At 38.0% G+C, this 10137-nt stretch overlaps 2 protein-coding genes across 8 annotated transcripts; both read left to right on the top strand.

Annotated features, from left to right (window-relative positions):
• LOC127252055 (kinesin-like protein KIN-14I) lies at positions 1-6050 on the top strand. 7 transcript variants are annotated; one of them, XM_051276061.1, is made up of 20 exons: positions 7-533; positions 930-1096; positions 1255-1398; positions 1524-1730; positions 1830-1898; positions 2164-2232; positions 2325-2402; positions 2553-2672; positions 2755-2836; positions 2925-3020; positions 3096-3260; positions 3336-3442; positions 3529-3700; positions 3780-3948; positions 4020-4273; positions 4353-4519; positions 4596-4748; positions 4868-5448; positions 5537-5714; positions 5805-6049. In XM_051276061.1, the coding sequence occupies exons 1-19, from the start codon at positions 413-415 to the stop codon at positions 5661-5663; spliced, it is 3048 nt and encodes a 1015-aa protein (XP_051132018.1). In that variant the 5' UTR covers positions 7-412; the 3' UTR covers positions 5664-5714; positions 5805-6049. The 7 variants fall into 7 exon arrangements, with proteins under 7 accessions (XP_051132016.1, XP_051132015.1, XP_051132012.1 ...); XM_051276060.1 differs by adding an exon at positions 750-804 and having other exon boundaries at positions 418-533; positions 2925-3260; XM_051276059.1 differs by having other exon boundaries at positions 1-533; positions 1524-1898; positions 2925-3260; ... (1 more) ...; positions 5235-5448; positions 5805-6050.
• Positions 6051-6273: 223 nt separating this feature from the next.
• LOC127252161 (60S ribosomal protein L19-1-like) lies at positions 6274-8885 on the top strand. The gene is made up of 5 exons (XM_051276222.1): positions 6274-6466; positions 6937-7059; positions 8034-8347; positions 8560-8621; positions 8712-8885. The coding sequence occupies exons 1-5, from the start codon at positions 6355-6357 to the stop codon at positions 8734-8736; spliced, it is 636 nt and encodes a 211-aa protein (XP_051132179.1). The 5' UTR covers positions 6274-6354; the 3' UTR covers positions 8737-8885.
• The last annotated feature ends 1252 nt before the right edge of the window (positions 8886-10137 follow it).

The raw sequence follows: 10137 nt of genomic DNA, 5'->3' as shown, positions 1-10137 counted from the left end.
AGACCAATGAAGCTAGAGAGTTTCCTTATGCAATGACAATTAAACACACCATCATCAATTCCCTTTCAAACCATCCTTCTAACACATATGGATATTCGTTGTTATGATTATAGTGTTGTTATCTAAACCAAGCAGCCTTAAGGAAATTAATTTACAAGAATGCCGGAACAGGAACAGTAACAGTTGGCCAAAAATCTATTCCAAAAGTAGCCAGCCCCTCTCCCCCTCCCCCTCCCCCTCCCCATGGTATAATAATAAAGGAAAGCAGAGCAGGTGAGATGAGATGAGATGAGAGCAATATAGAAGATCCGCGTACAAGATAAGTCCTTCCGCTACTTGCCTGCGGACGCATCTCAATTTTCTTTCATGATTCTGTTGCATTTGAAATTGAGACTCCCAGGGTAAATTTGGAATGGCGGCTAGTCACGCTGCGTTGCCCTTCTCTGTGGCGTCAGTAGTGGAAGATGTTCTTCTGCAACACAGAAATCGTTCCCGTGGCCTAGACTTGGACACTCGTAGAGCGGAAGAAGCGCGTAAGATTTCATCTACTCTGTTTCTGTTTTTTATTTGACTTCGATCATCATATTCGTTGATTAAAATCTCGATAAAGGATACCTAGCCGTGTTCTGAGTACATGCATTACACTGTATAATGAACAGTGATGATTTTTTTGGCGTTAGTAGAGGAATATCTGTTTTTTTTTAGTCGTCTTCAATCAACTAACATAAATCTGCACTCGACGTATTTAGATTAAAGAATCAGAAAATACATGTTTTGTAATTGGAGTTCCATTCTCAAGATCAGGTATCCTCCAAACTTTGTGCAGTGTCCTACGAGTGGCGCAAAAATTAAATTGACCAATAATGATCAATTGTAATATATATATATATTATTTATTTTTTAAGTTTGTTCCTGTAAATGTGATACAGTTATGAGAAGATGTGAAGCTGCTGCATGGTTGAGAAAAGTTGTTGGAGTAGTTTCTGCTAAAGATTTACCAGCGGAGCCGTCTGAAGAAGAGTTTAAGCTTGGTTTGAGAAGTGGCATAATTCTTTGCAATGCACTTAACAAAGTTCAGCCTGGCTCTGTGCAGAAGGTTATTGATGACAACTTCACAAGTTTTTAAATTCTTTCCCCAACTTTTTTACATTCATATACTGGTTATGCAGCAATTATTTTCTCATATATGTTTGGGATCAGATGATTCTGCCATTGCAAACACTTAATTGATCTTTTTTTTTTTTTTTTTTTCAGGTTGTGGAAAGTCCATGTGACTCGATACAGATCCCAGATGGTGCTGCATTATCAGCATATCAGTACTTTGAGAATGTAAGGAATTTCCTTGTAGCTGTGGAGGATATGGGGATGCCTACTTTTGAGGCATCTGATTTGGAGCAGGTAATTGTAGATGCAAGCTTCTTTTTGCAGGAGCTATGAATAAAGATAAAATCGATGATTATTTGGTTGTTGTGGAGTGACTGGGTTGAATATTAAACTCAAAACACTTTCACCATTTTACTCAGGGAGGGAACACTTCAAGGATTGTGAATTGCATTTTGGCACTTGAATCCTACAATGAACGGAAACAGGTAGGAGGAGATGGGGCCTGGAAATCTGTTGGGAATGCTAAAACAACTGCAGCTGGAAAGCAACTTCTCCGCAAAAATTCTGAGCCGTTTGCCAGTTCCCTGCCAAGAAGTGTGTCGATGCACGATGGATGTTTGAATAATGTACGTGCTGAGGCAGATCTAAACAAAATGATGGATGCATGTGGTTACTCTGTTTCTTTAACAATCATGATATTTGTATTGGTTTTGCTCTTTCTGCAGCCTAGCTCCTCCTTGAGCTTGCTTGTTCGAGCAATTCTACTGGACAAGAACCCCGAAGAAGTACCAAATGTAAGTCTGATGTCCCATCTTTCATTAGTTATTGTAAGCATGTACCAACTTTCAATGTCCTTGTTTTATACATGAAAATTTCAATTCCTTCTGTTTCTGCATATAATGTATACACTTGAAAACAAGTGCTCTTGGATGAAATTTAATTAAGTACTTGGCAACAAAATTCTTCGACACATGGATTTGCTTCTCTCTACCTGTGATGTAGAAATGTGGTCTTTAGCAATTATCTTTGATTATAAACTGACATATAGTGTGGTTGCAGCTTCTCGAATCTGTTCTAAGTAAGGTTGTCGAGGAGTTTGAGCATCGAATTGCAAACCATTCTGAAATGGTATACTGCGATTCCATGACAGTCGATTACTCAAGAAATTAGTCGCTTTGGAAGCTCATTTTCATATCTTGTATGTTTGTTTTGTCTTGCAGAACAAAGGTGGTTTTAGGGACACAAATATCTCCCATGGTAACAAATTTGTGCCAACACCAACTTCAAACAACATCAAGGTAATCAATTAATCGGAAATAGATTTAAGGAATTACTTGATCGGTCAAGTCATGGTTGTTCTCCCTTGAACAGTGGTTCACTTACCTGTTACTTTCTTCTTTTTCTTCCCCTCCTATACAAAAAAAAAAAAAAAAAAAAAAAAAAAAAAGACTGTTGCAATTTCAAAGAGAGATGGTAGGTTACAGAAGAATAGCACTGATGATGAAGAATCAGAAGGTAGATTATTGAAGCAGCATTTGATAGTTGATCAACAGCAAAAGGACATCACGGTAGGAGCCAATGAAAACTATACAAAATGCACTCTCCAACATCTTTAGCGATGATAACATATCTAAAATAAGTATGCTGTAGGAACTGAAGCATAGTGTTTCCATGGCAAAAGCTGGCATGCAGTTCATACAAATGAAATTCCATGAAGAACTCCACAACCTTGGTATGCATGTCTGCATTACAAGCATCAATCTTTTGAAGCGGTGTTGTGAATCCCAAATTTTGTTGATATTTATGCTGTTACTCTACAGGCCTCCATATTCATGGACTTGCTAGCGCTGCTTCTGGTTATCATAGAGTTTTTGATGAAAACCGAAAGCTTTACAATCAAGTCCAGGATCTAAAGGGTGGATTCAATTACTGTTTGTGCATCATTCTCTCTCAATACTTCAAACATAATGCTCAATGGTTTAATCAAACAGGTAGCATTAGGGTGTACTGTCGAGTAAGACCATTCCTCCCTAGACAGAAAAATTACTTGACAGCAGTGGATCACATTGAAGAAGGGTCGATAACTATTAACATGAATGGAAAAGGGAGGAAATCCTTCAACTTCAATAAAGTGTTTGGGCCTGCTGCAACTCAAGGTATGACCTCTTTCAGTTTTGTGTGAATTATGTCACACACCAGTGTCTTAATATGATACTTGTCTCCCTTTTCAGAGGAGGTGTTTTCAGACACTCAGCCACTGATAAGATCAGTACTTGATGGTTACAATGTTTGCATTTTCGCCTATGGTCAAACTGGATCCGGGAAAACTTACACCATGGTAGGCATGAATGATGAATGAACCAATCAGTGTTTGGTCGTTTCAATTCCTTTATGCTCATGATCAATGCTGTTACATTTAATCAGACTGGGCCGCGGGATCTGACAGAGCATAATCAAGGGATAAATTTCAGGGCCTTGCGGGATTTGTTCCTCCTTGCCGAGCAAAGAAAGGATACCCTATGCTACAACATCTCTGTTCAGATGATAGAAATTTACAATGAGCAAGTCAGGGATCTTCTGAGTACTCATGAATCAAGTAAAAGATATCCTTTCCATGTGAGTTTTCAAATATTTTCTATCCTAAAAGAATAGCTGGTGATGAATTCCTTGACCAGGAAGTACATTAGAAATTCGAAATAGTTCTCAGACAGGACATACCGTGCCCGATGCAAGTCTGTTTAGTGTCTCTACAACATCTGACATTATCAACCTAATGAAACTTGGACAAAGGAACCGTGCAGTGGGCGCAACAGCACTCAATGACCGCAGCAGCCGCTCTCACAGGTGATTGGAGCTGAAAACCTAGCCATGCAACTTACTGTATAACAACTAAAGATTCTGCATCCTGGTTGCAGTTGTTTGACAGTTCATGTCCAAGGAAGAGACTTGATTTGTGGGAACACCCTTCGTGGATGCATGCATCTAGTTGATCTAGCCGGAAGCGAGAGAGTTGACAAGTCTGAAGCGACCGGTGACAGACTCAAAGAGGCTCAGCATATCAATAAATCCCTCTCAGCATTGGGTGATGTAATCTCCTCTCTCGCCCAAAAGACTTCACATGTTCCATACAGAAACAGCAAACTTACTCAACTGCTCCAGGACTCACTTGGTAAAGATGTTAAGCCCTGCTACTATCAATCACTTGCTCCCTTTTCTGGACTATCTTCTAATGCAGTTCTGAAATTTAGGAGGGCAAGCAAAGACCCTGACGTTTGTCCACATAAGCCCCGAGCCAAACGCTATGGGAGAAACAATCAGCACACTTAAATTTGCTGAACGTGTGGCTAGTGTTGAACTTGGTGCTGCACGAGTGAATAAAGGTCATTCTGCTGATGCCAAGGATCTCAAAGAACAGGTTCTGTTGTTGCCATTTTATCAGGCTCCTCTCATGTCTTCTGAAAGCTGACATACACCATGTATTTTTTTGATAGATTGCTAGTCTTAAAGCTGCCTTAACAAGGAAAGATGGTGGAAGAAAGATGCAGGAGGCATCTTTTCAATCTAATATAAAGCTTCCAGATGCAGGCTTGCAGCCACCAAATGGGCTAAGGAAACCAATGATTGAACACATAGGCAATATTGAGGTAAATGAATTTACCTCAGAACTTGTCATCAGTAAGTATGTATGGCAACATTAGAACTGTGTTGCAGCTCAAAATGGTAAATGTTCCATCCTTCTATCTTGTGGGATACTTGTCATTAGGTTCGCAGGAAATCAGCTTTGAGGCAAAAGAGGCAAAGTTTGGATCTCGATGAGCAACTTGGAGATTACCCTCCGTGGCTTCCTGTCAGCAGCAGCAGTAGCAGCCCTTTCCAACATAATAATGGAGGGCACGACGAGAGTGATGTTAACGAGGACGATGATTATGACAGAGAAGTGAGCTCGGGTGAGTGGGTGGACAAGCTTATGGTGAATAAGCAAGATTCTAGTAACGGAACTGCATATAACAGGCGGGGCTGTTGGGAAGCTAATATAAATGGCAACATTGCTTCTGATGTAATTTATCAGAAATATCTATCAGATTCTTGCAGATATTATTCGGACAGGTCATTAGGCCTGTTTCCTGCAGATCATTATCAAGTTGAGGCTAATAGCAATGATGACAACAACGACGACGATGATGATGGTCTGGATGTGGTTGAAGAAACTGGAACCTGCAGCGGGTCATCTGAGCCAGATGTGTTCTGGCAATTCAACAATTCCAAACATGGGAGTTTCAGCAGTGATTCAAAGGTCCAGATGAGTACAACCAACTCCAAGCAATCGAAAACCACAGAATTCAGGTACTGCCTTCTCATTCACTCACACACACCTATTTTGTCTTCTAAGTTCTAATAATATACTATATGATATGATTCAATCAATATTCAGGACACCTATTTTAAAAATGGGGCCTCCGCGAAAATCAGGAAATGCAGCAGGTGGCGGGCAAGGCCATTCTCTGCCTCGGAATGGAAGGCAGTCAACTGACAGCATAAAGGGTAAGAAGAGGACTTGAACAAGAAAGAATTGAAGAGCAGCAACAGATCGAGGCTGCTCCTTCCATCAGGTTTTCTCATTTATGATTTATGATCTCATTATATAATATTATACATTTAGAAAGTAGGCAATACTGGAATTCTTGTTGTTATGCTTTCAGATATGCTGCTGCTTGCATTGGACTGCACTGGCCATGTTCATGTTTCACGCTACACAAGCTCCTTGTTCGCATTACAAATTCCCACGGATTTCCTTGCATGGGAAAGATCGAGCAGATTACCTATGTTTAATTTAGCTAACTAATGGCTGTTAACTATTATGAAAATTTGAAAATAAATGCTGAGTGAACACAACATCATAAACTCGTATGTTTTGGGTCCTATTTGTATTATTCATAAAATATTTTTTTAAAATGTAAAATCAAATATCTATTTTTTTTTAATATTATATTAAAAAAATTAATATTCAAATATGAAATATTGTATTAATATATATATTTATATTATATAAATAATTATTTAAATTTAAATTTAAAATTTTCAAACTCAAAATTCACTTCAAAGGTTAGGCTTGAGGCCCAAATGCTGAAAGGGCCCAAAAATCCAGATAGCAAGGCTGTACTGTAGTGTATAGCAGCAACAGATAGGTAGGGCAAATCTCTGCTGCCTCCACAGGCTTCATTCACTTCCGCCAGAGAAGCCGCCGCCGGAATGGTCTCGCTAAAGTTGCAGAAGCGGCTCGCCGCCAGCGTGCTCAAGTGCGGGAAGGGCAAGGTTTGGCTGGATCCTAATGAGGTTAACGAGGTCTCCATGGCAAACTCTCGTACGCTAACCCTCCCACTTCTCTTCCATTCGCACGTATTGTAATCGCTACAGGATTTTTGTTTGCTCATGTAGACTTTTGCTCCCGTTTATCTGTCATCTGTTTTATATTTGCTGTCGTCGGTATCGATCGCTGAATTATCCATTTGATTGTCTTCGCACATACGAGAAATTAGGGTTTAAGATCAGATTATTGTATTATATGGTTTTTATTTTATTTTTATGGTTTGCAGTTCAACATTGGTGGCCCTATGAGCCCAATGTGGTCTCTGGTTATTATATTGAATGATACATTCGTATGCAATTCCTTGAGTTTCAATGGTACTTGGTATTTTTTGTGCTTAGCTGCCCGTGGGCTGAATGTTGTTGATGTCTTCATGTTCTCTTTACTGCGTTTGAATCTTTGCTGCTATTTAGGTTCTTCTATCTGATGATTTCAGTTGACATTACGCCTGCTTTATTTGAATGCAGGACAAAACATCAGGAAATTGGTCAAGGATGGGTTTATTATTAGGAAGCCAACCAAAATTCACTCACGGTCTAGAGCTCGAAGAATGAAGGAAGCCAAGAGGAAAGGGCGTCATTCTGGATATGGTATTGCTTTCTAATTCCCAGAGTGCAGTAGATAGTTGTTTAATTTGTAATGGAATTTTGTTGTCTTGCTCGGTTGTAAATGGCTCTGCGCCCATGGTGCGTGCCATTTTGCCCTGCTGCCCCATGTTGCATGCCTAAAATGGCTAACACCCGTGGTTACTCCCAATGGCACTGTTTTCATATTTTATTATTTATTAGAATTAATTATGGCTTTTTTGTTTTTATTTAATTAAATAAGAATATGGGAAATTTTATTTCATCTTTCTTCCTTAGTTTCTCCAACTCCATGGCCTCAGCTTTCCTGTTTTCCATATAGCACTTTTGCCATTTAACACTTCCATCTCCCAGTGTGCCGCTAATCTTTTGCCAGTTAGGGTAGTTTGCAGCTGCTGTTTAAGTTTTCCATACAAAGTTATTTATTTTTTTCAAAAATTAGTTTAGAGCTTTTATAAATGAACTGTTTTATCTATTTGTTTTTCCAAACTTGTGTAGATATGTTTGAATGGTTCACAGAGATTGGTAGCTGCCAGCTTTTCCTTTTCTTTTTCTATTTTTCTTCTCTGTTAGTATCTTAAAGTTATTTTAATTGGTTGTATATATTTCATATTTTCTTTAAAGACGCCTGAATGATTTTGTTGCCTATATAAAGTGCTTTATACTAATTGCATATATATGTTTATTACATATATTAGAAATATATTAATTTAGTGCGGACAGTAAGCCATTTACAACTAGGCTTTCGTGCTCATGCACCTTGGATCTCTTTTACACACATCATTCCTTTTTATGTTGCGTACCTGAAGATGCATTTATGCTTTAGATGTGATGCTTTAATGGTCCCACTTATTCTTAAACATTGCATACAATTGTTTCACCATGAGTTCTACATTTGGTGACTGGAGTTGAGCTTCTTAACCAATTTGATTGGGCTATATGAATGCGTAGCCTTTTAAAATGTCATCGGATGATTTCAGGTAAACGTAGGGGTACAAGGGAGGCAAGATTACCCACTAAGGTGCTTTGGATGAGGAGGATGAGGGTCCTCAGGCGTTTGCTTCGCAAGTATAGGGAGTCAAAGAAAATCGACAAGCACATGTATCATGATATGTACATGAAAGTAAAAGGAAATGTTTTCAAGAACAAACGTGTGTTGATGGAGAGCATTCACAAGTCAAAGGCAGAGAAGGCAAGGGAGAAGACTTTGTCTGACCAGTTTGAGGCCAAGAGAGCCAAGAACAAAGCTAGCAGGGAAAGAAAGATTGCAAGGAGGGAGGAGCGCCTTGCACAGGTACGTCGCGGCTCAAGTGCCATGATACTGTAATCTAGTTTTGAAACTGATCAATTCCTCAACAATATGAACCTCAGGGGTGAAGTGATTTGTATCGATTAAACTTAGTGTTGTTCAGTTGTCCCTATGTTTTTTTTATGCTTTGTGATGACCTATTGATATGTATTTGTGAGTTATCACAAGTTTCACTTTGCTAATCTTATATAATGCAGGGACCAGGAATGAAATCTGCACCACCTGCTGCAGCCCCGGCCCCTACATCTCAGTCTGCACAGTAAGTGAATCAGCAACTGCTTACCAGCCATTTGCACAATGTATAATTTACCAAATTAATTGTTGTGTTTTTTTGAAACTTTTGTTGCAGGGGAAATAAGAAAGCTAAGAAGTGATCCTTGATGACCGGTAGCCTCTCTGGTCCCTGGTATGGTTTTGGTAGTTAAGTCAAGAATAACTTATTATTAATTAATGCCTTCTCCTTCCTAGCAGTAGCAATACATTGATTTACACCTCATTTTAAATGCATTACTGTCATTTCTTATGTTTCTTTCAGCCTATCTTATAGAGATGCTTTTTTGAAAGTAGTATTATTAAATTTATAGATTGAATACCGGCAGTTACTATGACTGATTATTTGGTTGGTTTAAAAAACAGTAAAATCTCTTGGGTGTGAGTTTTTTATGAGTTTTTTTTTCTGTTATAAAAAATTAACTCACAAAAAATGTATATAAAACTTTATTTTTTATTTTTTATTTTTATTATAAAAGATAATTTTTTATCATTATTTTCATCCCTTGTATTATATATAAAAGCAAAAGATAACACCACCCTAAACTTTCAAATTCAATTAAGTAGAATCAAAGTTATGTCTGACCAGATACGAGTATATTCGCACGTTTTCTTTCTATATTTTTAGTATATATCCTTCAAACAATAATTTAATCTTTTATGGGTATTTTTCTTTGAGTACGATGTATGTTTAAAATTTTTAGTGGATGAGAAAATGTTAAAGAGTAAAATGAATAAAAATAGTAAGATTTCAGAAACTTCCTGTTTGTTTAATGGGTGATCTGTAATTGCAAATCGGCATAAATGCTCCCCAACTTCTGCACCACCAAAGGAATGAAAAATATCACTTGAGATAATAAGTGAAAAGATAATTAAAAAATATATCATGCCTCGAAATCTTACCCAAATCCATCTCTTTCAATTACTCTTCCTAGTTTGCAGCTCCTGCATAATACAGTAAAAAATTGTTACTATGCAATCTAAACGAAAAGCATCATAATACAAACGAGTGCAATGCAAGATGTATGAATGTGTTCCTGCTGCAAATCCGAGAATGAATAGTCAGCAACGCCTGCTCCACCTAAGGTAATTAAAATTTTTTATAGCAATAGATACTTAATAAAATCAAAAGATCAATAAAAACAAAACACCATCGGTTGGTTGAAATCACATCCAAATCTTGTAGCAAAGTTCTTCAATGTTTGTAGAGGAACACAAACTAAAAATTGAGTCAAAACACGTTTACGACATATGAGTATATTGTCGAGCCAAACTCGGCCGAGGCAGATGGACAGTACAACAACATTCTCACACATGCATTAACTTAAACAACATTAATTGGATCTAATATATGTCACAACAAACAACAGACTGTACTATACATAAACAAAACACTCAAGCACAGCCAAGGCAAAAAGATACCACAAGTACAACATACTAAGAGCAGCACAAAAGGCACCACAAGCATCACCATACCATACATTAACACACAGATGACAAGCATT

The sequence above is a fragment of the Andrographis paniculata genome, unplaced genomic scaffold, assembly GCF_009805555.1.
Source record: "Andrographis paniculata isolate CXL003 unplaced genomic scaffold, ASM980555v1 Contig45END, whole genome shotgun sequence".
Lineage (NCBI taxonomy): Eukaryota > Viridiplantae > Streptophyta > Magnoliopsida > Lamiales > Acanthaceae > Andrographis > Andrographis paniculata.
This window is presented reverse-complemented; position numbering and strand designations above follow the sequence as displayed.

Bases quoted from the DNA above. Each gene is read 5' to 3' on its own strand.
- LOC127252161 (XM_051276222.1), top strand. From the start codon at position 6,355: ATGGTCTCGCTAAAGTTGCAGAAGCGGCTCGCCGCCAGCGTGCTCAAG. The intron at 7,060-8,033 runs GTATTGCTTTCT...GGATGATTTCAG, and splicing joins AGGGCGTCATTCTGGATATG to GTAAACGTAGGGGTACAAGG. The intron at 8,348-8,559 runs GTACGTCGCGGC...TATATAATGCAG, and splicing joins GGGAGGAGCGCCTTGCACAG to GGACCAGGAATGAAATCTGC.
- LOC127252055 (XM_051276055.1), top strand. From the start codon at position 413: ATGGCGGCTAGTCACGCTGCGTTGCCCTTCTCTGTGGCGTCAGTAGTG. The intron at 1,097-1,254 runs GTTATTGATGAC...TTTTTTTTTCAG, and splicing joins AGCCTGGCTCTGTGCAGAAG to GTTGTGGAAAGTCCATGTGA. The intron at 2,403-2,552 runs GTAATCAATTAA...AAAAAAAAAAAG, and splicing joins CAACTTCAAACAACATCAAG to ACTGTTGCAATTTCAAAGAG.